Source organism: Podarcis erhardii (genome assembly GCF_964252035.2).
Source record: "Podarcis erhardii genome assembly, chromosome: 12".
NCBI classification, from domain to species: Eukaryota; Metazoa; Chordata; class Lepidosauria; order Squamata; family Lacertidae; genus Podarcis; species Podarcis erhardii.
Window position 1 is genome coordinate 872,207 of NC_138513.1, and position 26,393 is coordinate 898,599.

Below are 26,393 nucleotides of genomic sequence, written 5' to 3' on the forward strand. Positions count from 1 at the left end.
GGCCCTTGGGGGATCTGGGCGGGATTCCTGGCAGGCCTGGCAGTGTTTGACCCAGGCCTCTATCTCTCCGTCGATCCCCGGCCACCACACATAACTCCTGGCAAGGGCCTTCATTCTTACTACCCCTGGGTGTGTCTCGTGTAGGGCTGTGAGGACCCTTTTGCGGAGGGGCTGGGGAACAACGACCCTGCTTCCCCATAACAGGCACCCCTTGTGGGCTGACAGTTCATGTTTGCGGGTTGTGTAGCCGGCGAATTCTGGCCCGGGGCTGCGGCTGGGCCATCCCCTCCACACCCAGTCCAGGACCCGGGAGATGACCCTATCTTTCTTGGAATGGTGTGCAACTTCTTGTGCCTGAATGGGGCGGTCAGGAAGCAGCTCCAGGCTCATAACCTCTTGTGCAGGTGCTGGGTCGGGGCCTGTTTCCGGTAGTGGTAGCCTGCTGAGGGCGTCTGCATGGCCCATCGCCTTTCCAGGGCGGTGAATCAGTGCATACTGGTAGCTGGCAAGGAAAATTGACCACCTGAGGACGCGAGGAGACAGCACTTGGGGGGTCTGCTTTTCGGGGGCAAACAAGCCAAGCAACGGCTTGTGGTCAGTCACCACGGTGAAGGGCCGCCCGTACAAGAAATCATGGAATTTTTTTACTCCCTTCACGATTGCCAGACCCTCCTTGTCGATTTGCGAGTAGTTCCGCTCGGTTTCGTTGAGTGTCTGGGAAAAGTATGCTACCGGTACCTCTCTTCCATCCGGGAGTTGGTGTCCCAGGACAACGCCGATGCCATAGGGCGAGGCGTCGCATGCTAGCACCACCGGCAGCCTCTCGTCGAAGTGTGCCAAGACCGAGTTTGAGACAAGCAAGTCCTTGACTGCCTGGAATGCGGCCTCCTGGCGCTGGCCCCACACCCAAGGGGCCCGCTTGTCCAGGAGTCTGTGTAGGGGCTCCGCTACCGCCGCCTTGTGGGGAAGGAAGGAATGGTAAAAGTTCAATAATCCCAAGAAGGCCTGAAGTTCAGTCTTGTTCTTGGGCGCTGGGGCATCACAAATGGCCCGTACCTTGTCCCCAGTCGGGTGAACCCCTTCTGCATCCACCATAAATCCCAGAAAGTCCACTTGAGGCACTCCTAGTAGACATTTTTCCCGCTTCACCTTGAGACCCGCCATCTGGAAACGGTGCAGAACAGTGCGGAGGCGGTCCTCAAACTCCTCTGGTGTGGGCCCGGCAATCAACACATCATCAAAGAAGGGGGTGACACCAGGAATCCCTTTAAGGAGAGAGTCCATTAGATTCTGGAATATGCCTGGTGCCACGCTGACCCCGAATTGCAGCCGCTTTACCCTGAACGCTCCTCTGTGCGTCACAATCGTCTGTGCCTCTGCTGTGGCCTCATCTACTGGCAGCTGTTGATATGCTTGGGCCAAGTCCAGCTTGCCAAAAATTTTCGACCCAGCCAGGGTGGCAAGGACATGGCTGACCACTGGCACTGGGTATGCATGGGCCATGAGGGCCTTGTTTATGGTACATTTGTAGTCTGCGCAGATGCGGACCGAACCATTAGGCTTGACGGGTGTGACGATTGGGGTTTCCCAGGGGGCATTAGGCACCGGCTCCAGCACTCCTTGCTCCACGAGTCGGTCCAATTCCTCGTCTATACGGGGTTTCAGGGCGAATGGGACCCGGCGGGCCTTGAGCCTGACTGGTCGTACTGCGGGGTCAAGCTGTAGAGCAATGGGGGGGCCCGTATACTGTCCCAATTTCCCATCGAAAACCCCCGGAAACTCCTTGCATATGGCGTCCACGTCCACTTGTAAGCTCATGTGGTTCACCCCGGTGATGGCTAGTCCCAGTGGTCCAAACCATGCCAACCCCAGTAAGCTAATGTAGGGGCCCTTGACCACAAGCAAGTCCAGTTGCCGCGTCCGCCCTCGGTATTGCACCCTGAAGGTCCCCACCCCCATTGTGGGGACCTTACGTTTCTGGAAGTCCCGGAGGGTGAATGGGGCCGGCCTGAGTTTGGGACCCCCAGTAGGACACAGTTTCCTTAAGGTCCTTGCCGAGATTATGGATAGAGTTGAACCCGTGTCAAGCTCCATGCGGCATGGGGCCCCCTCTATCTGTACCTCTACATAAATTTTCTCTACGTTGGGGTGGGGCAACTGGTATACCTGGAAGTCTGTGAGCTCCGTCGAGTTGCCTTGGTGCGTTGGGCCCCGGGACCTGGGGCTCTTGGATTGGTCATCTGATGCCTGGCTTCGGGTGGGCCGAGCCCGACACACCCGGGCGATGTGTCCCAATTTTCTGCACTGCCTGCACTCTGCGTTGCGGAAACGGCAGGTCCTCCTCTCGTGACTTTCTCCACAGCTTGCGCAGTTCCCTCCTTCTCGTCGAGGCAGCTGTGGTATGTGGGCTGCTTGAGTGCGCTGCTGTACTCTGTGCACCTCCTCCCTGTCGGATCCCGAGTCGTTGGTGAGGTCTTCGTGGTGGACCCTCGGTTGGGACGGCTGGCTCAGCCGTGCCTCTTGCGTCGACCTCTCAGCAGCTTCCGTTGCCAGGGCCTCCTCCAGAGCGACCTGGAACGTTAGGTTCTTCTTAGCGTAGAGGCGTCGTTGCAGCTTCTCATCCTTCAGGCCACCGACGAGGCGGTCACGAAGCATGTTCTCCAGCTCTGAGAAGTTGCAGAACCGGGCAGCTTGGCGGAGAGAGGTCACAAACCCAGTTATGGTTTCCCCAGGGGCTTGCCGCTTTGCGTAGAAGGCATTTCGACGAGCCACCACTGAGGGCTGTGGCGAAAAGTGCCCCTTCAGCTGTTCCATTATTGTTTTGTATGGAACAGTAGCGACGTCTTCAGGCGCAAGGAGAGCCTGGGCGATTTCAAATGTCTCCTCTCCGCAGACGCTGAAGAATATTGCCCTCTTCTTGGCGTCTTCTTCATCGGTGACCCCTTTGGCTTCTAGGAGGAAGGTGAAACGGGAGGCGTACGCTTCCCAGTCTCCAGATGCTGGGTTGAATGGCGAGAAGCTGCTGTCAGTTGCCATTCTGAGTTCCTTGTGTCCCGGAGCTGAAGCCTGGATACACGGTGCGAGGCAGCGGTGCGGCAGGTGGCGGTGCTGCGGTGCTGTGTGTGGCAGTCAGCTCAGCGGGATCCCACCTTCGTCGCCAGTGAAATATACTCAGAGTCGCAAAGTGATTTCATGCTCTTTATTCAGCTCATAGTGGTGAGGAGGAATGAATGAATGTCCCCTCAAAGTATCTGCTTTATATACATTATTTACACAATGGGCTGCACATGATTGGCTAATTCCAGGATTCTACTGTAGGCCAATCAGGTTGTGGATTCACTTCTATCTGGAGCATGATTGGGTGGTTCCTGCTAACCAATCATACTGCTGCATTGTTCTAGGACCAATCAGACTGCTGCCTTTTGGAGCCTATTGTTCTAGGACCAATCAGACTGCTGCAGTTTGGATCCTATTCAACTCAGTACATAACAAGCCCTCTCCTCCTCTTTTAAAGCCATCTAGCACTCCTGAGGCAGAGAGTTCCACAGGTTCACTCTGTGCTGTGTGAAGGACCTTCTTTGATCTGCCCCGAATCTTCCAACATTCGGCTTCATTGTGTCCCCCCATCAGAGGATGAATTTAATGCCTCAAGGGATGGCCTTGCGCAGGAGTAAAATGCCTCCCCGTCCGCACCCCAACCCCAAGAGCCAGCCAAACGGCGCCAATGGCAGGACCAGGCAGGGCAGCGCCTGAGCCTACAGCCTCTGCTAGGTGACCCTCGTGGTCCCTCTGTGATTCTGTGCATTATTAGGATTGTAGCTCAGCGACAGGCAGAAGGTCCGGGGTTCAGTTCCCAGCAGCACCTCCAGGTTGGGCTGGCAGAGACTCCTCCTTGAAACCCTGGAGAGCTGCAGCTGCCAGTCAGTGTAGATAATTGTTACGGAAGGGGGGGGGGCATGTCTTCTTCACCTTCTTCTTCGCTACAATATATCAATTTATTTCCAATTGTCAAAAGGGACTAAAATCTATAAAATTCATAGAAAATCAGCGTGCCAGTTTGCTCAATTACTCTAGGACTCCATCACACCTCCCCTGTCCAGCATAATCCCTCAAGCAAGGTGTCAAGGTGATCAGCCTTTCCTCCAGGCAATGTCAGGTGGCAGACTATGCATATTTGGGACCATTGTTTTCTCATCCCCAGGAAGTGTTTATCTGTGCATATCTCCAGCTCTGCATATTCCCCCCTCCCTCCTCTATATGTTAATCTGTGTAACCCCCTCCACCTTCCTGAAGTGCTGATCTGTGTAACCCCCCACCTTCCTGAAGTGCTGATCTGTGTAACCCCACCTTTCTGTGATGTATTCATGACGTGTTTTGCACTGTATTCTGGGACATGGAGGGAGTTTCAAAAACTCATGTCACCCCTTTCTCACTGTTCAATCTCGCCTTGAACCTGTTGCGCAATAAACTTGGATCTTCTGCAGTTTGCTCCTGTCTCCGGCTGAGCTCATTTTCCTCCGCAGGGACCCACGGACTTAGTCCGATGAGCTGGGTGGCAGAGCAGCCTCGCACCCAGATTTTTGCCGTAACAATAATATAGGGCTAGATGGTCTCAAGCAGCATGGTATGGTTGAATGGGATCTGTCTGGCTAGGGAGACCATGGAAAAAATGCACTTTGGGGGTGAGGTCAAGCTGTTGGAAGGGAGGGAGCTGTCACCACACCTTGGTATGTGGAGTCCCACAGGGCGCAATCCTTTCCCCAATGCTTTTTTATATCTTAAGCGCCCCCTTGCCCAGATTGTCCGGAGTTTTGGGACACCCAGCTTTATCTGTTGACAGACGGCCGCCCTGACTCAGCCCCAAACACACTAACCAGATGCTTGGAAGCTGTGGCTGGATGGCTGCGTGGGAGCCGGCTGAAGTTAAATCCTTCGAAGACAGAGGTCCTCTGGCTGGGTTGGGACGGCATGGGGTTGGGGGGCCAACTCCCATCTCTTGCGGGGGCTCAATTAGTGCCAGCGCCTTCTGTCAAGAGCTTGGGTGTAACCAGTGGCGTAGCGTGGGGGGTGCAGGGGGGGCCGGCCGCACCGGGCGCAACTTCTGGGGTTAGGGCAAATCCACGGGTTAGGGGGCGCAAATCCACGGGTTAGGGGGCGCAAATCACTTGCCTTGCCCCGGGTGCTGACAACCCACGCTACGCCACTGGGTGTAACCTTCGATGCCTCCCTTTCCATGGAGGCACAGGTTGCAGCTATAAGAAAGGCGGCATTTTTCCATCTCCGCCAAGCTAAGCAGTTGGCTCCTTACCTCTCTCGCCCTGACCTAGCCACTGTGATCCACGCGACGGTCACCTCCAGGCTGGATTATTGTAACTCGCTCTACGTGGGGCTGCCCTTGAAGCTGACCCAGAAACTCCAGCGGGTGCAGAATGCCGTGGCAAGACTCCTTACGGGGTCCTTGCTGCGGGATCACATTCATCAAGTGCTTTACCAGCTGCACTGGCTCCCGGTGGAGTACAGGATCAGGTTTAAGGTGCTGGATTTGACCTTTAAAGCCCTACACGGCCTAGGACCCTCGTACCTATGGGACTGCCTCTCCTGGTCTGCCATGCGGAGGACTTTAAGGTCCACAAATAACAACACTTTGGAGGTCCCAAGCCTCAAGGAGGTTAGATTGGTCTCAACCAGAGCCAGGGCTTTTTCGCCGTGGCCCCAATCTGGTGGAACGCTCTGTCCCAAGAGACCAGGGCCCTGCGGGACTTGACGTCTTTCCGCAGGGCCTGCAAGACAGAGTTGTTCCACCAGGCCTTTGGTTTGGACTCTGTCTGACCCTTATGTTTCCCTCCCCTTACGGTCTTGATTTATCGGCTATTTTAAAATGAGGCTGCTTTTAAATTGCATTTTAACCTGTATTTCAAATTGGTCCCCCCCCTTCTTTTTTCCCCTATTATGTTTTTACTGTGATTTTATTGGTGTTAGCCACCCTGAGCCCGGCTCTGGCCGGGGATGGCGGGGTATAAATAATTTTTTTTATTATTACAGCACCTGCTGTGGCTGCAGAGACTGATACAGGAGAGACATGTTTTGTTGCAGCCGGTGTCCGGTTGTGTTGTTGCAGATGCACCAGGGCATTTCTCCTTCCAGCCATCATTCCTTCTCTGGTCATTGCTATTCATGCAGGGCCTGCCTGCCTGTCTCCAGGCACTGGGGGCATCTGAATGGGATTCCCACATGGCAGGACTGATGTTGCCAGCCTTTGTGTCACACTGGCAGACATGTTGGTAAGGCAGAGTTGCTCTGCCAGTTGGCCTGGTGCCCGAAGCCAGCACCGCATTGGGGATCCTGCCATCCTCCATTCAACGGACACGACCAAGCCAAACGTCGCTGAGACTGGAGTGCGAATGTGCTGGGAGTCTTGCCCTGGGAGACCACTTCTTGGTTTGGAATTCTGTCCTGTCGTGTGACGCCCCCCAATCCTTTGGTTGCACTGCATCATCATCATAATCATCATCATCATTTTTAATTTGTATACCGCCTTTTCTATCTTACAATACACAAGGCGGTTTACAAGCCAAAGAAACAAAAAAATGTACATCTTATAACAATCTAATGCAATACAAAAATGTGATAATAAATCATAACTTTAAAAGAGGCAAACTCCATCAAAAAAGGAACATTCAGCAATCATTAGAATAGTATAAAATAATAATATCAACATATAAAAGTTAAACAGAAATCCACTCAACAGTTACAATAATAACTAAACTATAATCAATAAAACAACAGCACACAAAACAATACAATACACGCTGAGAAGCAGAGAATGGGGCAAGGCAGGTGGGGGGAGGCCCTGCCTGGTGGAGTCTCCCCTCATCAGCGCATGCGGGAGTCACTGAGGCCTTGCTCCTGCCAGTTGCAAGTTGCCCACAACTCAGTGCCACAAAGCAGCATGCTCAACATGCAGGCGTCTTGATATTGGACATCCCATTCTCCCAGACGCTTTTGGAGAAGCCAGCCATTGTCAGAGCTGCCTTGCCAACATGCTTGTCCAGATCAGCATCAATGGAGAGTTTTCTGGTTACAGGAGAACCCAGTGGGATGGCCTGGGACTCAGGGTCGGACTTGGAACCAGAGGAGTCTCAGTCTGCACCAGATCCTTTGCCTCAGGCATCATTTGAACCAAGTCTGTGTGCTAGATCCTGTACCTCTCCTTGCCTGGTTTCCTGCCTTGGCCCTATCGAACTGACTCCTAGCAGAACCTTTGGATTCTGGACCAGTCCTGGACCGCATTTCACGGGTTACCCCCTGGCCCAGCACACCTAGTGTAACAGAATCTTCCACCACCTCAAGCCTGTGGTCCCCAGTGCTGATGCCTGGAGTGCTGGCGATGTCCTGGCCCGGGATCTTGGTCCTTGTCAGGCTGGTGATCAAGCCAAACTCCCCGCAGGCTTGGGCAAAGCGGTTGAGGGGTCTCTGCAGAGCTTCCTCATAGTGCGCTGTCACAGCAGCGTCATCTGCAAACATCTCTCACATAAGGATCAGGCCCACTTTTGTCTGGGTGTGGAGATGTGCCAGGTTGAGCAGAACCCCATCGCAGACCCCCATCGCCAGACACCAACTTTGGACTCCCAGGAAGGCAGAGGAGAGCAGCAGGGAGAAGAATATGCCAAAGAGGGTTGGGGCAAGAAGACCACAGCCCTGCTTAATTTAATAATAATAATAATAATAATAATAATAATAATAATAATAATAATAATATTTGTACCCCGTCCATCTGGACTGGTTGCCCCTGCCACTTTGGGTGGTTTCCAACAGAATATTAAAAGCACAATAAAATATCAAACATTAAAAACCTCCTGATGCAGGGCTGCCTTCAGATGTCTTCTGGAGGTCGGATAGTTGTTTATTTCTTTGACATCTGGTGGGAGGGTGTTCCACAGGGTGGGCTCCACCACCGAGAAGGCTCTCTGCCTGGTTCCCTGTAACTTGGCTTCTCGCAGGGAGGAAACTGCCAGAAGGCCCTCGGAGCTGGACCTCAGTGTCTGGGCTGAATGATGGGGTGGAGACGCTCCTTCAGGTATACCAAGCCAAAGCCTTTCAAGGTTAACACCAACCCTTTGAATTGTGCTCGGAAATGTACTGGGAGCCAATGTAGGTCTTTCAGGACTGGTGTTATGTGGTCTCAGCGGCCGCTCCCAGTCCACAGTCTGGCTGCTGCATTCTGTGTTGTGGTTGTCTTTACTTTTATTAAACATACATTACATGCAAAAAATAAAACAAAGAAAGAAGGGAAAAAACACCAACTAATCTTACATTGGATATTTCTAGACTTAAGATAGTTTTTACAGTATACATAATCAAATTATCAAACATCTAGAATAAATGTGTATTATATAAAAGAAATAGAGAGAGAGAAAAGAAGGGGAAAAAACAAAAAACACACGACAATAAAACCAAAAAATTTACAAGACTAAAAATACCTATCAAACAAAAAACATTATTTACTGTAGTTAATTCAAACCAGTACCAGGGTATCTAGCTGACGCATTCTGGATTAGTTGTAGTTTCCGGGTCACCTTCAAAGGTAGCCCCATGTAGAGCGCATTGCAGTAGTCCAAGTGGGAGATAACCAGAGCATGAACCACTCTAGTGAGACAGTCCGCGGGCAGGGAGGGTCTCAGCCTACGTACCAGATGGAGCTGATAAACAGCTGCCCTGGACACAGAATTGACCTGCACCTCCATGGACAGTGGTGAGTCCAAAATGACTCCCAGGCTGCGCACCTGGTCCTTCAGGGGCACAGTTGCCCCATTCAGGACCAGGGAGTCCCCCACACCTGCCCACCCCCTGTCCCCCAAAAGCAGTACCTCACTCTCAATCTGTTAGCCGCCATCCATTCTCCAACCGCTTCATACCACTCTTTGTGCGGAAGGCGTCTGAGGATGAGCCATCACATGGGGTGGCGCCACACATGTCCTTGTGGAAAGACACCATCGTTTTGTGAAGCTGAGGTGGACATCTTATCTGGTGGAGCCACGTGAAGAGTCCTTTTTGGCTGAGGAGGTCAAAGGCCTCGATGTACAAGGGGCATCTCTGCTCTCAGCATTCCTCCTGCAGCTGGCGCACTGAGAACATCATGTCAACTGTGGCTCAATGTTGTGCTCTCAACATTGTGACTTGGAATAAACCCTGTGGGTGAGTGACCACAATCCGCTGAGCGCTACATGGACCAAGGCTTTCCCTGCAGTAGCAGAGGGATCCCATGGTAGCTCTTGCTGTCATGGTGGTCACCTTTGTCGCAATGCTGGAGTCGCGCGTGTCTTGTGGCACGGATCCTTGTTCCCAACACTGCGAGAAGAGGCTGTGGAAGAGTGTCAGGAGGGAGGAACGGAATCTGGCTCTCAGCACTTCTGGGGGGGGGGGTTCCATCCTGCCCTGGGCCTTTTCCACGTGCCTGAGAGTTGAGGGCATTCTTTAGTTGGTCAAGGGAGGGAGGGCCTGTTAGAATTCCAAGAGAGGCAGAGTCTGGATTCTGTCAATTTCCTGTGAGTAGCATTCTTGAGAGTGCTCTGCCCATCATCACTTCATTGGCTTGCTGCAGTCTGCAACGATCCGTGGGGCATTTTTCCTGATTGTTGCCCCAAAAGCTTTCTACATGCCTTCGTACATTTTGCAAGCGTTGCCGCTGTTAGCAATGAGCTGGATGCTCTGACACAGTTTTAGCCAGTAGCCATTGGCACTGTGCTGGGCCCAGGGGTAACCTGTGAAACGCAGTCCAGGACCAGTCCAGGACCTGAAGGTTCCTCTGGGAGTCAGTCCAACAGGGCCAAGGCAGGAAACCAGGCAAGGACAGGTACAGGATCTCAGGCAGGATCTAGCACACAGCAATGTTGCTCCCACAACCTGGGGTAGGGTGTGACAGCCTTTTATCTTTGGCAGGGTAACGGCCGGTCCTGATCCCCGGGTGACTCACCTCCCTGTTTCACCCAAAGGCGAGCACTCCTCCTGCGAGTACTCAGGTCTCTCCTTCTCTCAGACCTGAGTCTCTGCAGCTCGGGAGACGTTGGTGGGTTACTAGACCCAGGGGCCGCCTCAGCCTCCCCTGACCCAACCGGTAATGGAGCAGCTGGAAGTGATGGCCCAGCTGGAGGCAACGAGGTCATCTGAGGTCATCCCAGCGTCTGGAGCCAGGGCAGGCTCAGGCCCCTGACTTGGCCCAGCTGGTGTTTGCTGCAGGGGAACCTGTGCAGACTGGGACTCTTCAGGATCAGGCCCCAGACTTGGTTCAGATGATGCCTGAGGCAAAGGATCTGGTGCAGACTGAGACTCCTCTGGTTCCGAGTCCGACCCTGAGTCCCAGGCCATCACAGGCACATTGTTTGGCAATCCGCTGGACATCACTCCTTACCTTGTCTTCTCTCTCTACAAATTTACTCCTGAAGACTTTCTCACAAATGGAGGTTTAGGATAAGAGTTTTCCTTCTCCTGGAGGGGCAACTTTCCCTGGTTGACAAGCCCCCCATTTCATCTCCACGGCATGGGCAGAAAATGCCTCCTTGACGGTTGGACCCACTATGGGTTAGCTGTGATTCCTGAATTGCCGGGGGTTGGACTAGATGCCTCTGAGGGTCCCACTACAATGCCATGCTTCTAGGACTGCTGGGCCGGAGCAGAGTGTGTATCATCATGCAAGGCCTTATTTTCATTTGCTGGTTCATGAGGGGGTGGGACACGTCATGTTGTTTTTCCTTCCTGTGCTGCCATTGTGATCACTGTTTGGGGTTTCTCTGTTTTTTGTTTTTCTATACGCTGCATGGAATTTTAATATTTTATAGAATCATGGAAGGGACGCCCAAGGATCATCTAGCTCAGTCCCGCGCAATACAGAAAGAATGATCCATGTTGTGAACTACCCTGTGATCTTTGGAGGAAGGGTGGTATACAAAATAGTGGTGATAATAATAATTCTCTTTTATAGTGTTATTCTGTGTATGTTGCTTGGAGACGGTTTTAGGTGACAAGAAACTAATAGGTTTAATAGATAAAAACATAAGGAGACCCTGCTGGCTCATCTAATCCAGCAGCCTCTTCTCACAACCAGTTGCCCAAAATGGGAAACCTGCAAGCAAGACCCGAGTGCGGATTCCAGAAACTGGAATTCATGGAGGCAAAGCAGAACTCCCTTGGCTAAGAGCCAAGAACATCCCTTTCCTCCACGCATTTGAAATAAGCAAACAGTACCTTCCGGGGGACAGAATATGGACCTGGAGCCTTCCCCACATTTGCCCCACATATGAGTCTTCCTCACATTTTTCGAATTACCGGGGGGGGGGGGATTGGCGTTCCCGCCCGAAAAAGGATTTCCATGGAGGCGCAGATTGTCACTGTGATCCAAGCGACGGTCACCTCCAGACTGGATTATTATAACTCACTCTACATGGGGCTGCCCTTGAGACTGACCCAGAAACTCCAGCGGGTGCAGAATGCCACAGCGAGACTCCTTACGGGGTCATCGCCGCAGGATCACATTCACCAGCTGCACTGGTACGAGGGTCCTAGGCCGTGAAGGGCATTAAAGGTCAAAACCAGCACCCTGGACTCCACCGGGAGCCAGTGCAGCTGGAAAAGCACTGGGTGAACATGCTCCCATGGCAGAGGGATGAAAAGACGACTGGAGAAATTGATGGAGGAGGAAGAGAGGCAGTCGGTGGCTCCTGGCCAGGATGCTGTGCTCTGCATCCACAGTCAGAGGCAGCGATGCTTCTGAAGACCACCCTCCCCTCCAACATTTCTCCAATGAAAATAGGGACGTCCTAAGGAAAAGCAGGACATTCCAGGATTAAGAGAGAAACTGCGATGGCTTCTGTACATCCGGGACTGTCCCTGGAATATGGGGGCACTTGGAGGGTCTGCATTTGCTGGAAACAGCAGGAGGGGAGAGTTGCTCTCGTGGCCAGATCCCGCTTGCTGGTTTCCCAATGAGGGCATCTGTTCAGCCACTATGAGGACAGGATCCTGGGCTGGGCAGGCACCCTTTGGCCGGACCCAGCAAAGGGAGCTCTTTCCCCCTGGGCAGCCCCGAGGAATGCAAAGAAGCTGCAGTCCAGCCTTGGTGTGAGGGCTGTGTGCCTCCATCCGTCTGTCTGTCTGTCTGTCGCCAGCTGTGGGAGGTTTCCCTGCCCGTCTCCTGCTGCCCTCTGGATGAGTCACTCGGGCTCTGCTACCCAAACCTCCCATTAGGGCCTGGGGGTAATTAGCACCCAGCTGATCTGACAGCTGGTGCCAATTAACTGCAGGATGTGTGTGCAGGCACTTGGAGGGGGTGCCGCTCTGGGCCTGAAGAAGATGCCAGCGATGGGGTGGGGGCTGGGTCTGCAGCCCTCCGCTGACCCCCAGTTAGCTGACCTCCCGGAAGGCACAGGGCTGCTGGTCAAAACTGGGCTTCTCTGGGGAGGCATGTTGAGTGAGCACATCTCCTCTCTGGGCAGAGTAATCCCATGCAGCAATTAGGCGGGGGGGGGGGAAATAAATGCCAAGACTCCTCCTGCGTGGGTCCAGGAGTGGGGGGGGGGAGCACACGCAGATGCCCAGAATGGTGTGAAAAGGACAGCCATGCCCTGAGCAATCCATCTGGGATTGGGCTGGGGGCAACACCCCCAGCCAAAGGAAGCAGGGAACTCTGGACCCATACAGACAAGGGGCTGTATCCTGCAATGTGTACTCTCAAGGTTGGAAGATTCAGGACAGGGGTGGGCAAACTAAGGTCCGCGGGCCAGATCCGGCCCAATCACCTTCTAAATCTGGACCGTCATGTTTTTACATGAGTAGAATGTGCCCTTTTATTCAAAATGCATCTCTGGGTTATTTGTGGGGCATAGGAATTCTCTCATCCCCCCCCCCCAAAAAAATATAGTCTGGCCCACCACATGGTCTGAGGGACAGTGGACCGCCCCCCTGCTGAAAAAGTTTGCTGATCCCTGATTCAGGACATGGAATCATAGAGTTGGAAGGGACCCTCCCTAAGTTCTACACTTGGATAGGAAGAGCCAGATGTGCAAATATTGGATGGGGGACAGCTGGCTTGACAGCAGGACATGGGGAAAAGGATCAGGGATCTTAGTATAGACCACAAGCTGAACAGGAGTCAACCGTCTCCAGGTCAAGGGAGGTCATGGTCCATCTCTCTTCTGCCTTGGTCAGACAAACACCTGGAATATTGTGTTCAATTCTGGGCACCACAATTGAAGGAGGATGTTGACAAGCTGGAAGGTGGGCAGAGGAGGGCAAGCAAGATGACCAAGGGTCTGGAAACCAAGCCTGATGAGGAGCGGTTGAGGGAGCTGGGGGTATTTAGCCTGGAAAAGAAGAGACTGAGAGGAGATATGAGAGCCATCTCCCAATATGGAGGAGGGAGCGTGCTTGTTTTCTCTTGTTCTGGAGGGCAGGATCCGGACCCATGGATTCAAGTTACAAGGAAGGAGATTCTGGCTAAACATCACGAAGATGTTTGATGGTGCAATGTACTACCTGGGAAGATTTTGGGCCCTCCTTCTCTGGGTTTTTTAAAACAGAGGTTGAATGGTCATCTGCCAATGATTCTTTAGCTGTGATTCCTGCATTGCAGGAGGTCGGACTAGAAGACCCTGGGGGGGTCCCTTCCGGTGTTACAGTTCTGCGATGTAACCAGGGCTATTTTTCTGGGGAAAGAGGTGCCGGAACTCACCTTGTTCTATTGTAATGGCAATGGTGCCCACCTGAGGGGTCAGAACTGAGTTGTGGTGAGTTCTAGCTGGAAAAAAAGCCCTGGGTGTAACTAAAGATAAGGAAGCAATGAGTGATAAAAAAAACATATTTAGAGAGTTAAGAGAGAAGATGGACTGGATTTTCAATTAATGATCCTCTTTGTTTTAAATTGTGTTTTGTTGGTTGTTGTTTTTTTAAAAAACAATGAATCTGCCATTCCTGTCTTGCTGTGCTGGCCTGGTTTATGCTGTTCTGTTAGTTTTTAATATTTTAGATACTGGTGTTTGCTACTTAAAATTTGTTTTATATTTGTTGTTAGTATTTTAGATATTGATGTTTCTTATTCAAAAAATGCTTTACACTTGTTGTGAGAAGCCTTGAGAAAACTGTGTTTTGAAAGGCAGAAGTCTCTGAAATAAATGAAATGGACTCCACGCTCTCTGGGTTGGGCTGAGGGCCGAAACTGACCCATTCTAGGCCCCCTTCTTTGGCAAGGAGCTCTCAGTCTCTGGCTCTCTCCATCTTACTCTGAGATTTTTGGGAAGCATCCTTCCCCCTGCGCCTGCACCCTCAGTGGGAGCCAGCCCCTAGGTACGCCCCTGGCCTTGGAGGAGGTGTGGGTCACCCCCCAACTGCGGCCGCTGTCACCTCCCCTGTTGGAGGCACCAAACTGGGCAGGCGGAAGGAAGGAAGGAAGGAAGGAAGGAAGGGCTTCTCAGCACAGAGTCGAAGTGATGGGCTTCCAAAGGACGCTTTGGCCAAGCTGTGGGGCTGGAGAAGGCCATCTTGGAGGCACAGGAGCCCTCTCTTAGGGGGCGAGATCCCTTCACCCCCCACCAATAAAATATCTGAGGGGGCTGAGCCCCCCAAAGTTGATGGGCATTGCCATTAAAATGGTGTGCACGTGCCACATCTAGTGATTGGTTATGCAGGGTGCGCCCACCATATTTTATTCAGGTTGGCGCCCCTGCCAGGGGGAGGGGGCCGGCGAAGGCTAGGAGCCACGTTGTCTCGGCCCCCGTGGGAAAAGGCTGCTGGACTGGGGCTGATCCATCCGGCGGGCTCATCTTCCGAGGCTGCCCCCCGACGGCCTGCCCGTTACCAGCCGCGCTCCTGCTGCTGCTGCTGTTGCTGCTGCGCTCCTCCTGCCCCGGGACCCCCGCCCGGCCCCCTCCGAGGGTCCCCGCAAGGCGGGCGAGGGCCACGCGCGGCTCCCCCCGACGGCGCGGCCGCGCGCCTTACATAAGCCTTGGCCGGGCTTGCGCAGGCGGCTCCTTCCCTCGCCGCCGGCCCCGCATCCCTGCATCCCTCCTCCCTCTCGGCCGCCCTCCTCCTTCCTGCCTTCCTCCTTCCCTCCTTCCTTCCTTCCTTCCCTCCGTCCGGGGGCGGTGCCAGCCCGGCGCTGACGCGGGAGGAGGAGCGGGGGCGGCTGCGTGACGCGGGGCCGCCGCCGCCGCTTCTGCCGCTGCTGCTTGTGCTGCTGGCGGGGCCGCCGGCCGGAGAGGAGGAGGAGGAGGAGGAGGAGGAGGAGGACCAGCCGCCGCCGAGCAGCGCCGGGAGCCGCCATGCAGCGCCGGGAGCCCGCAGCCCCGGACGCCGCCGCCCCGCGCCGCTGAGCCGCCCCGCCGCGCCGCGCCCGCCGCCCCGTCGAGCCTCGTCCGCCCCCTCGCCCTTGTCCTCCTCCTCCTCCTAATCCCCGTCGTCGTCGTCGTGCTCGTGCTCCTCCCGCGCCGGCCATGAACTTCCAGGGCGGGCCGGGCGGGCAGGGCGGCGGGCCGGGCTCGCAGCAGAGCCTGGCGGCGCCGGGGGGCCCGTCGGGCCCGTCGGGCGCGGGCGGCGCGCCCTCGCCGCAGTTCGGCCTGTCCAACTCGGCGGCCATCCGCGCCGAGATCGGGCGCTTCGAGTCGGTGCACCCCAACATCTACGCCATCTACGACCTGGTCGAGCGCGTCGATGACCTGGCGCTGCAGAGCCAGATCCGAGAGCACGTCATCTCCATCGAGGGTGAGACCCCTGGCGGGGGGGGGGGGCAGGGCCGGGGGCGCCGGGGCTCCTGCGGCGGCGAGGAGGGGCGGCGGCCTCGGCGGGGGGGGGGAGGTCAAGGGATGGGGCGGGGGCTCTCAGGCGCCGCGCGGCCTCGGGGATGCTCTGGGAAGGATGCGGCCGAAGGGGCTGTGCGGCGCCTGCCTTGCCAGAGGAGCCGCCCCCGCCTCCTCCGCCCGGGGGGGGGGGCTGTTATGTGTGCATCTCTCTCTCCTGCAGCAGAAAATGGAGCTCCCGATTGGGGGGGGGAGGTTTTATTGGCTCTGCAGAGAGGCTGTGATTAATCCCTTGCCAAATGTCACTCCTTTCTTTCCTCCTTTCCTTCCTTCCTTCCTTCCTTCCTTCCTTCCTTCCTTCCTTCCTTCCTTCCTTCCGTTCTCTCCTCTTGCATCCCCCCCACCACCACACCACGTGCTTTGGCACTTGGCAGAGTTTGTTGGCACTTTGCAAGGGACCCTGGTTTTGGGGAGGGGGAGAAAGGAGACCCCCTTGGCCTCCTCGCACAAAGCCAGCCTCTCTTGCGCCAGGTTCCCTGGGTGGCGCTGTGCCCCCCTCCACACCCCATGCCTGTGGCTGCCCTTGGCTGTGCCCTTCCTGGCCAGAGAGGGGACTGGCAAATGTTGATGCTGCCAGATGCGCCCCAAAGGGATGGAGGGTTGTTGGCCAGCTGGGGGTCTGGAGAACCTCCAGGGTTGGGCAGTGGAGCCTGGCGTGCAAAGCAGCTCATTCTGAACCCCAGGAAGGCCCCCCAAAAAACAGGTGGGCAGCCCCCAAATCATCCGCCTTCCAGCAAGGGGGTCCTGGGCTTGGGAGGTTGACTGGGCGTTGTTGCAGGCAAGGACCCTTGGCGGTTTGTGAGGAGGGCCCCAAACCCCTCCAAGGAACCAAAGACTGCCCACCCTCTGCTTCTCCTGCCTGGTAAACTCTGCGGTGAACCTGGCTTCAGTTATAGAAACACTCTCTGCACGAGCTCAGAGGCACTGTTTTCATGCCGGTGCTCTGAGGCCCAGCGGGTGCTCTCTGGAAGGGTCCTGGGGCTGGAGTGCCCAGGCCAGAGAACCCTTCTGCCTTTGGCTGGGGTCAGGGTGTGAAAGCATCCCTCTGGGGCGGACCCTGGGGGTGGGGGCTCAGTGCCATGGAGACGGTGGCGGCGATGGCAGCACCCTCCATTTCCCTTGGTTTCTGCTGGCGGCTTCATCTCTCTGCGCAGGAGGCCCTTCTGCGTGGCACTGCCTGCGCCCATTGCTGTTGTTCTGCATGGCGGGGGGGGGCTCTGGGGGGCGGGAGCCATGCCAGCTGTTCTGCCCACACCCCATTTCCCTCTCCCTTGCTAAGAAGGGCAGCCTGGGGGAGTGGAAGCTGTCGGGCAGGGAAGGCGGGTGGCACTTTCTGCGCACGACCTGGGCGTGGAACTGCTCCGAAAGCCTTGCCCTGAGGCAGCACAGCACCTGCGCTCCGCTGGCAGGTTGGCAAACCTGTAGCGCCACCTCCCCACCTGTGCTGCTTGGCAGGAGCTCTCGGGGAGCCTCAAAGGAAGAAAACGATTCCGGGTGAGAGACTGGCGTGGGACAAAGGGCGGGGGGGGGGGAGAGAGAGAGAGACGATGGTGTCTGGGAAGGGCCACCTGCATCCGGGGGAGCTTGGGGTGTACTTGGGGGGGGACCCCTGTGAAGAGAAGGGCAGAGTCTGGACTGTTCCTGGGCATCCCTGGGTGGAAGAAGAAGGAAAGAGACACGCAGAAGCTGGCAGGATCAGAGGGAGGGAGGTTGCTGCTGCAGGGAATGGAAGCCACACATAGTTTCAAAAAAGAAAAGAAAAAAAGAAAGGGAGGTGGACTTTGAGCTTCCGCTGATGATCCATCAGGGCAGGGGGTTTCTGCCTCCCACTACTATTTGGGAGCTGGTAAAAAGGTAAAGGTACCCCTGACCGTTAGGTCCAGTCGCGGACGACTCTGGGGTTGCAGCACTCATCTCGCTCTATAGGCCGAGGGAGCCAGCGTTTGTCCGCAGTTTTTCCGCGTCCTGTGGCCAGCATGACTGAGCCACTTCTGGTGAACCAGCGCAGTGCTGGGAGCTGGTAGGAGCCTCAAAAGTATGTCCACTCTGCTGCCAGGGGCAGGATGGGGCCTTGGCGGCAGCAGGAAAAATCAGAAAGAGGTGCCTTCTGTCTATCTGTGGCCTGGCATTCATTGCTTGGTAGGAAGGGAGGAGCCTTGCAAGAGCCCCCCCCCCCCTGAAAGGAGACACCTGGGACTGAGAGGGCATCACTGGTTTCGGAGGCGGGGATCTTGTCAAGAGCTGGAAATGCCAGGTCAACCCACAGGTGCCAGCCTTATGCCAAGGACTCATCCAGTTCTGGCCTTCAATGCTGGAAGTCCAGGGGTGAGGGTGGCGTTGAACCCTGCACCCATCCTGTATCCTTCTGTGGGTGTCCTTTTCCCTTCCAGAATCTCTATGTGGCATTCAGGTGCAGCCAAGGGAACTCCTCAAAGGCAGCCTCCTTGGGTGTCCTGGGTCTGTGTTCGAAATCTGCCAGGCGCATTTTGCACCTGGCTCCTGGCCACTTGCAACCAAGTGAAGATGCCTGAGTTCCAGGAGGGTGCCTGACGTCTCCACTATCTGGAGGTGCGCGCCTGCACCTTGGATCCTTGGATCCTGACTGTTTTCACACACTAGCAACACGTCCTGTAGAATTCTATCCATTCTATTTTATCTGCACAATCAGAATGAATTTCAGGAACCGAAATGCTTTTGCCGTGCAGCCTTGAGCAGGAGAAGAGACCAATGTTAAAGTGACAGATAGGTAGCCGTGTTGGTCTGCCATGGTCAAAACAAAATAAAAAAAATCCTTCCAGTAGCACCTTAAAGACCAACTGAGTTAGTTCTAGGTATGAGCTTTCGTGTGCATGCACACTTCTTCAGATACACTGAAACAGGAAACCTGTTTCAGTGTATCTGAAGAAGTGTGCATGCACACGAAAGCTCATACCTAGAACTAACTCAGTTGGTCTTTAAGGTGCTACTGGAAGGAATGTTAAAGTGAATTGTTGTGGCTTATCTTTGCTCCCCCCCACCCCAGCCTAGTTCACACTCCCGAAGAATGTCCCTATTTTATGAATGATCTGTCTCAACCTTAAGAAAAAGAGGTCGGGATAGGCCAATATATAGGTGGATTGTCCTTGGATCAAGGGACTTTCCTCCTTTAAGTTCTCAAAGCTCTTCACCCATCTCAGCCTTGTCATATGAAATGGCTGGATGTTCAATCACACTCAATCCCTCATTTGGAAAAATGACTTTAGAGAGCCATCTTCCCCAAAAATGGCAAGTAGACATTCCGTTTTGCTGACTGTAACCTTGCTTCTCAGGTGCCATTGGGTACCTAGCTGACATATCGGAGTTTCTAAGACTGGTCTGGCCATGTTTAGATTGCTATGGCCCAGATTTGGGGGGCACCTCAGCAGCTGGCATCCCTGGTGGCCCCGTTGGGGAGGCTGGGTGCTGAAGCCGGTGACTTGCCTGACCCACGGGGTCCTCAGCCTTTAGGAATTGCCTTCCTTTGGCCTTGCCACTTGCTGGACGCCGGCTGGCTTCCCCCAGTACCTGAAAAGCCCTGGCGTTGTTACCTGTGCCATACCTGTTCACTAGGTGTGTGCCGGTGGTGATCAGGCCAGGAGGACCTCGGAGGAGCCCTGCAGGTGGGCCGGATCAAATTCCTCAAGTTGCCTACAAGTTGCTTGAAGGAAGGACTTTCTCTAGTCAGTTCTGGATCTCCCTTTCGATGGTGGCTCACAAAGCTGCATTGTGAGACAGGAAGAAAAACTTTGCACTGTGCCTAATTTTATAAACATCCGTCTTGTCGCTTCTTGTCCACCTTTTTTTGTAAACGGAAAACCCCCCAGTGCTGCAACTTTTCCCCAGAGAGGAGTTTCTGCATCCCCTTCTCCATCATTTTCGGAATCTTCTCTAGCTGTGCGATATCCTCTTGGAGGAGAGGCGAACAGAACGGGGCGCAGGCCTCCCAAATCACATTATAGATGGCATGATGGCAGTTTCATTTCCGGTTCCTTTCCTAATGATCTCTCGCGTGGGGGATTTGGTGCTTCCAGTTTCACCTCACTGTTCACCCGACTCCAGACAATTTATGTACAAGTCAAAAAGCTCATGCCCTAATTCTGCTCTTTCTGAGGGTGCTTTCCACATCCCTCTGTGGGGAGCAGCCCCATTTGTCTCTGCTCCCCACTTCCAGTTCTCTAGCCAGCTTCTGCTTCAAAAGGAGGAGGACCTCTCCTCTCGCCCCACAACCATTCAGCTTCCTCTGGAGTCTTTAGTGAAGATCTCCATTAACTAGGGGCCATTCCCTAATTAGGGGTCAGCATCAACGTGTAGCTCCCAATAACTGGCTTGCCTTTCTTTGGTTTATCCTGGGTTCTTCCTGCATTGCAGGGGTTGGACTAGATGGCCCTTGGGGTCCTTTCCGATTCTGCAGTTCTCTGATTCTTGTTAGGACTTGTTGAGGTGACCTTGTTGCTTTCAGGCCCTGTCAGCATCAGGGGGAGAAGGTCTCAGTGTCATTGTGGTCTCACATATCCCCTAAGAGCTTCTTCTCTGGGAAAGAGACACCAAAATGGAAAGTGAGTTTCTTCGCCTGATGTTTCCAACATAAAGGACGATACTTTCTGGTCTTCTTGTGGCGCCTCTGAGGAGTCCTATTTTGCTTAGTCATTAACTGGATACAGCTTCCCCTGCAGTTGATACAAAATGAGACATTCTTGCTTTTAGTCCACCTGTGTTCCTATGGATCAAGGAAAGGGGCTCTTACAGAACTTTTAACCTGCTCTTTCAAATATAGTACAGGGGTGCCTCGCAAGACGAAATTAATTCGTTCTGCAAGTTTTTTCGTCTTGCGATTTTTTCGTCTCGCGAAGCACGGACTTTGGAAAAGCTTCAAGAATCACCAAAGTCTTCAAAAACCTCAAAAAAAGGCTACCACACCGCGTGCTATGAGTTGCTCCTCGAAGTGAATGCACGGTTTTAAGAAAAAGGAAACAAACTTGCAAGACAAAGGAAACAAACTTGCAAGACGTTTTCGTCTTGCGAAGCAAGCCCATAGGGAAATCCGTCTTGCAAAAGCAACTCAAAAAACGAAAAACTCTTTCGTTTTGCGAGTTTTTCATTTTACGAAGCATTCGTCTTGCGAGGTACCACTGTACAGTGGACGATCGGGTTGCGAACGTGATCGGTGCAGGAGGCACATTTGCAACCCACAGCGCTGCGTCTGCGCACGCACGGGTTGCAATTCGGCGCTTCTGTGCATGCGCAAAGCGTGATTTAGTGCTTCTGTCCATGCGTGAGTGCCCAAACCCAGAAGTAACCCGTTCCGGTACTTCTGGGTTCAGCGCAGTGCACAACCCGAAAACCCGAAATACCTTGTAACCCAAGGTATGACTGTATATAATTTGGCAAAACTGTACAGATGCCCAGCATGTCGTTTGCTTCTTTGTTGTGTTACCGCTAGCGAAAGACGAATTCACACAGCTGAAACTTTCGGCTTTGTAGTTTAATCTTCCTAAGATCTCAGTTGAATTAAATATATCCGATACATTCCTATGTGTGTTATAAGCAATTTTGTATCACAGTGAAGCTGTGGCAGAAGTTGCTTCCTTCCCTTCTGCAATTTTGGGCTGGGGGTGGGGGGAGAGCAAGGCTTGCAAGGGGTCCTGCTCTCTGCCTCTGGGACATTCAGCCATCCTGGGGCCCAGAAACAGGTTCTGCTCCTGTGCCCGTTCCCATTTCAGGTACTCTTAACTCTGAGCTAACCATGGGAAAGGGAGTCATATAATTGTAGAACTGCAGAGTTGGAAGGGACCTCAGGGGTCCTCTAGTCCACCCCCCTGCAATGCAGGAATCTCAGCTCAAGCATCCCTGACGGATGGCTGCCCAATCTCTGCTTAAAAACCTCCCAGGAAGGAGAGTCCATTCTACCACTGAATGGCTCTTTCCGCCAGAAAGTCCTTCCAGGTGTTTAGTCCGAATGTCCTTTCTTGTAGTTTGAATCCAGGCAGCAGAAAACCAGCTTGTTCCACCTTCATTGGAGGGACACTCAAGTCAGGATTTGCAAAGGAAAGCTTGGCTTGGAACAAATTGCCTTTTGCTTGGTGCCAGACAGTGGGCAACCGGCTTAGTGGCCAACTCTGCTCTTCTCCACTGCACCCCCCCCCAAAAGTGTATTGTGGGCAGAGGGCTGGTAATATATATATATATATATATATATTGCACAGTGCCCATGGCCTCCCCATTCCATTCCAGATTTGTGGGTTGTGCCCCTTTGCTTGGGCTGCATGGTTCGTTTGGGCTGCTTGGGGGTCTCTGAAGAACCCTGGATTTTGGAGTCCGGCGGGGGGAAGAACTGAAGTCTGGGGTGGTCCGGCAGTGTGGCAGGGAGGCGGCTCTGATTCCTGCAATGGCAGGGGTTGGGCTAGATGTCTTTTGGAGTTCCCTTCCACCGCTCCAATTCTATGATTCTGTGGGTCGCTCCCAGCCACACCCCCTCCTTGGGGCTCTTACAGCTAGGGTACGAAACGCCCCACATTTTTCTTTTGGGTTTTCTGTGGCTTTTGCTGTGCTTGGATCCTGCGGCAGCTGCCTTGTGTTTGTGGCTCAAGAGCTCCACTGACCCACAAGCAGCTCTGGGGGGCCGGAGTGTGGCAGATTCCTGGGCGTTGGCCTGTCTCTTGCAATTTGTCTTGTGCTGGAGGCGACAAGTGTTCTGGGGGTGGGGACAGGCACCCGCCCGTCTTCTGTGGCTCTGTCAAAGACAAGCTTCTAGTCTTCCCTTCCTTCCTTCCACCCTCCCACACGTTTCTTGGCCACTCAGCCTGACCCATTTTTTGTGGGGTGGGTGGGCACTGGCAACTCCCTCGTATCTCTTTTCCTAATCTCATAGGTCACCATTTATTGTGGAACGAGCACCATAGTATTATTATTCATTATTATTTATTAAATCTGTGTACCACCCTTCATCTGAAGACCACAGGGTGATTCACAACATAGAAATGTGAAGTGAGAAGCCAAAATGCGTGATAAGAACAAGAGCAAAAGCGAACCCTTCGCCCCCCTCCCAGAAACAGAAAAGGCCAAAGAATGTTCATCAGCCAAGACCTGGTTAGAGAGAAATGCTTTCACCTGGTGCCTAAAGAGATGTAATGGTGGTGCTAGGCAAGCCTCCCTGGGGAGAGCATCCCACAGACGGGGAGCCACTGCAGAGAAGGCCCCGTTCTCGTGCTGCCACCCTGCGGACTTCTCGAGGAGGAGGCACACAAAGAAGGACCTCGGAAGGTGATCTCAGGGACCGGGTAGGTTCATATGGAGAGAGGTGGTCCTTGAGGTATTGCGGTCCTGAGCCGTTTAAGGCTTTATTGGTCAAAACTTTGAATTGGTCCCAGAAACTTATCGGTAGTCAGTGCAGTCGGACCAGAATTGGTGTAAGATGCTCAGACCGTCTTGCTCCGCTGAGCAACATGGCCGCTGAATTCTGCACCAGCTGAAGTTTCTGAACAGTCTTCAGAGGCAGCCCTACGTAGAACGCATGGCAGTAATCTAACCTTGAGGATACCAGAGCACAGACAACAGTAGGTAGGCTCTCCCTGTCCAGATAGGGGCATAGCTGGGCCACCAGCTGAAGATGATGGAAGGCACTCCGGGCCACTGAGGCCACCTGAGCCCCGAGCTGATCCAGGAGGACCCCCAGGCTACTAACCTGCTCCTTCAGAGGAAACGTATCCCCATCAAAAGCAGGCCACCTCCCAGCCATCTGGTCTGAGGAACCACCCACTAACAGTGCCTCAGTCGTATCTGGATTGAGCTTCAGTTTGTTGGCTCTCATCCAGTCCATTACTGAGGCAAGACTTCCAGCACTTCCACTCCTCACCTGCAGGTGTCAAGGAGAAGTAGAGTTGTGTGTCATCAGTATATTGCCGACAGCGTACCCCAAACCTCAGAATAACACAACTCAGTGGTTTCATGTAGATGTTGAACAGTATATAGGGGATAGAATTGAGTCCTCAAAAACCCCACAGTGAAAGCTCCATGGGGCCAAAGAACACCCCCCCCAAGCATCACCCTCTGGGAACAAACCGTCTGAGTAGGACCGGAACCACCACAAAACGGTTCCACCCACCCCTAGTCTAAAAGAATCCCATGGCGGATGGAATTGAAAGCCGCTGAGCCATCAAGGAGAATTAACAGGGACAAATTTCCCCCCTCTTTCTCCCAAGAGAGGTGGTCATGCAGGGAGACCAAAGCAGTTTCTGTGCTCAGACCAGGCCTAATTGCCGATTGAAACGGATCCAGAAAACCTGCTTCCTCCCAGAGCGCCTGGATCTGGTCTGCGACCACCCGCTCCAGAACCTAAGAATAGTAATTTAGGGGGTTCGCTTGATTTTGCCGTTTGGTTTCCAAGCAACAGAAGACATTTCTGTCACGTTTTCAAAGATTCTTTCCTCTCAAACCAGGGGGGGGACAGTGCAAGGAGGGAGCTGCCGTCTGCTATCTGGGCTGCCGGGGGGGGGAGTGGGGGCTGCTTGGGGCTTCAGCACCCCTCTTCCTGGCAGCTGCCTCTGCTGGTCTTGAGTGCGAGTCCTTTGGGCTTATGGTCTTGCTCACGGGGCTAAATCCTGCACATCGGCCTGACCGTAAGAAACATTACCACCTGGCAGTGGAGGCCCAGGCTCAGAAGGACGTTCGCCCTCTGCCCACATGTGGGGGCCACCTTTCCCCTTCTCCACCCACCCACAGCACTCCCCACGGCACCACGTGGCACTCTGGGGCCTGCCACCACGTAGCTTGTGTGCAGCAGACACATCCTGACACTGGCACAGCCGCTGCCTTAGAAAAATAGAATTCTGGAGCTGGAGGGACCCCAGGGGTCATCTAGCCTAGCCCCCTGCAATGAATGCAGAAATCTTTTTGCCCACAACCCTGAGATTAAGAGTCTATGGGACCGCCTCTCCTGGTCTGCCCCACAGAGGACCTTAAGGTCCACAAATGACAACACCTTGGAGGTCCCAGGTCGCAAGGTGGTTAGATTGGTCTCAACTAGGGCCAGGGCCTTTTCAGTACTGGCCCCGACTTGGTGGAATGCTCTGTCACAAGAGACCAGGGCCCTGCGGGACCTGACATCTTTCCACAGGGCCTGCAAGACGGAGCTGTTCCGCCTGGCCTTTGGTTTGGAATCAGTCTGACCCTTATGTTTCCCTCCCCTTACGGTTTTATTTATGGGCCGCTACTACTAAAATGAGACTGCATTTTAAATTGCATTTTAACCTGTATTTTAAATCCCCCCCTATTATGTTTTCACTGTTATTTTATTGGTGTTAGCCGCCCTGAGCCTGGGGACGGCTGGATATAAATAAAAAATTTTATTATTATTATTATTATTATTATGCTCCAGCAACTGAGCTCCCTCTGCTTGGCTTCAGGCGACTCTGCCATGTGAGACAGGGCTGATGCCACCCTCTCCAACTTCCCTCCTGCCAGGGAAGCCAAGGAGAGCCTGGCAGATGGGCAGCTGATGCCAGTCCTGTTGCACACAGAAAGAGCACCTGGCACCCCTGAGTTTGCCTGGGCCCAGGTGCCTCTGAGTGGGCATCTTGCCATGTTGTGCCACCCTGACCCATGCCTTGGGCTGGTCGCTGGGGCAGCTGAGCAGGGAGAGGGCAGGTGCTGCTGGGGGCATCTGCTTGGGAGAGGCATATGAGGAAGATGTGGTGCCCAGGGGGCTGCCCAAGGCCAGGCGGGTGAGTGGAACTTGGCCTCCCTCCCGCAGATTCCCCATTGCAGGTGACGGGGCCAAACTTCGCCCAAGAGACTGGGGTGTGTGTGTTTGTGGTGGGGTCTGTCTGAGGGCGTGGTTGCTCAGCAGGGAGGATTTGATTTAAATCAAATTGATTTAAATCACTAGTCAGTAAGACTTGATTTAAATCATTATTTTTTTACAGAAAGACTCATTCTTGCTGGTATAATCTTAACATTTGCAATCAGATGAAGGTTTCATTTTTGGAATAATAAATTTTCAGAGTACTTTTTACAGTTATATAAAAAAATACAGATTTGGTTATACTATTAGAAATACATAGACAGACAATTGTGAAATTATTGTGAGGTTTAATAAGTTAACTGCTTATATTTGGACAACTTTTCTGCTGTACTTTAATGGAAGGAGAAGAATAATCATTTCCTTAGTAACAATTTAAACAATTTATTTAACTAAAACAATAACATTAGAACCTATGTATCCATGTTTGTTAAGTGATGTGGTTAAACATTTTTTTAAAAAACAAACAAACCCTTAGACTGAGTTTTAGCACACATGAAAAACTTAAAACAAAACCTTATTTCCTGATGAATAGCCTTTGGACTATAATGTATTCTAAATAGAAAACTATCTTTAGAAAGGGTTTTCCTCCAAAAGCATTTTATTTTAAAAATCCAATTTAAATTTTAAAAAATCTGATTAAATTTGTTAAAAAACCATTGATTTTTATCCACCCTGTTGCTCAGATATTTGGGGTCTTGCAGGCTCCCCCAAATCCTGTTCTTTGGAAATGTTAC

General features: G+C 53.3%; 1 protein-coding gene across 2 annotated transcripts in view; it reads left to right on the forward strand.

The window, feature by feature from the left end:
- Positions 1–15,464: 15,464 nt before the first annotated feature.
- The window catches only part of AGAP3 (ArfGAP with GTPase domain, ankyrin repeat and PH domain 3), a 102,113-nt gene continuing 91,184 nt past the window's right edge, over positions 15,465–26,393 (forward strand). For both annotated transcript variants that reach the window (XM_081834221.1, XM_081834223.1), the window contains exon 1: positions 15,465–15,747. In XM_081834221.1, coding sequence (XP_081690347.1) covers positions 15,480–15,747 — 268 coding nt within the window. In that variant the 5' untranslated portion in view covers positions 15,465–15,479. The remainder of the gene's footprint in view (positions 15,748–26,393) is intronic.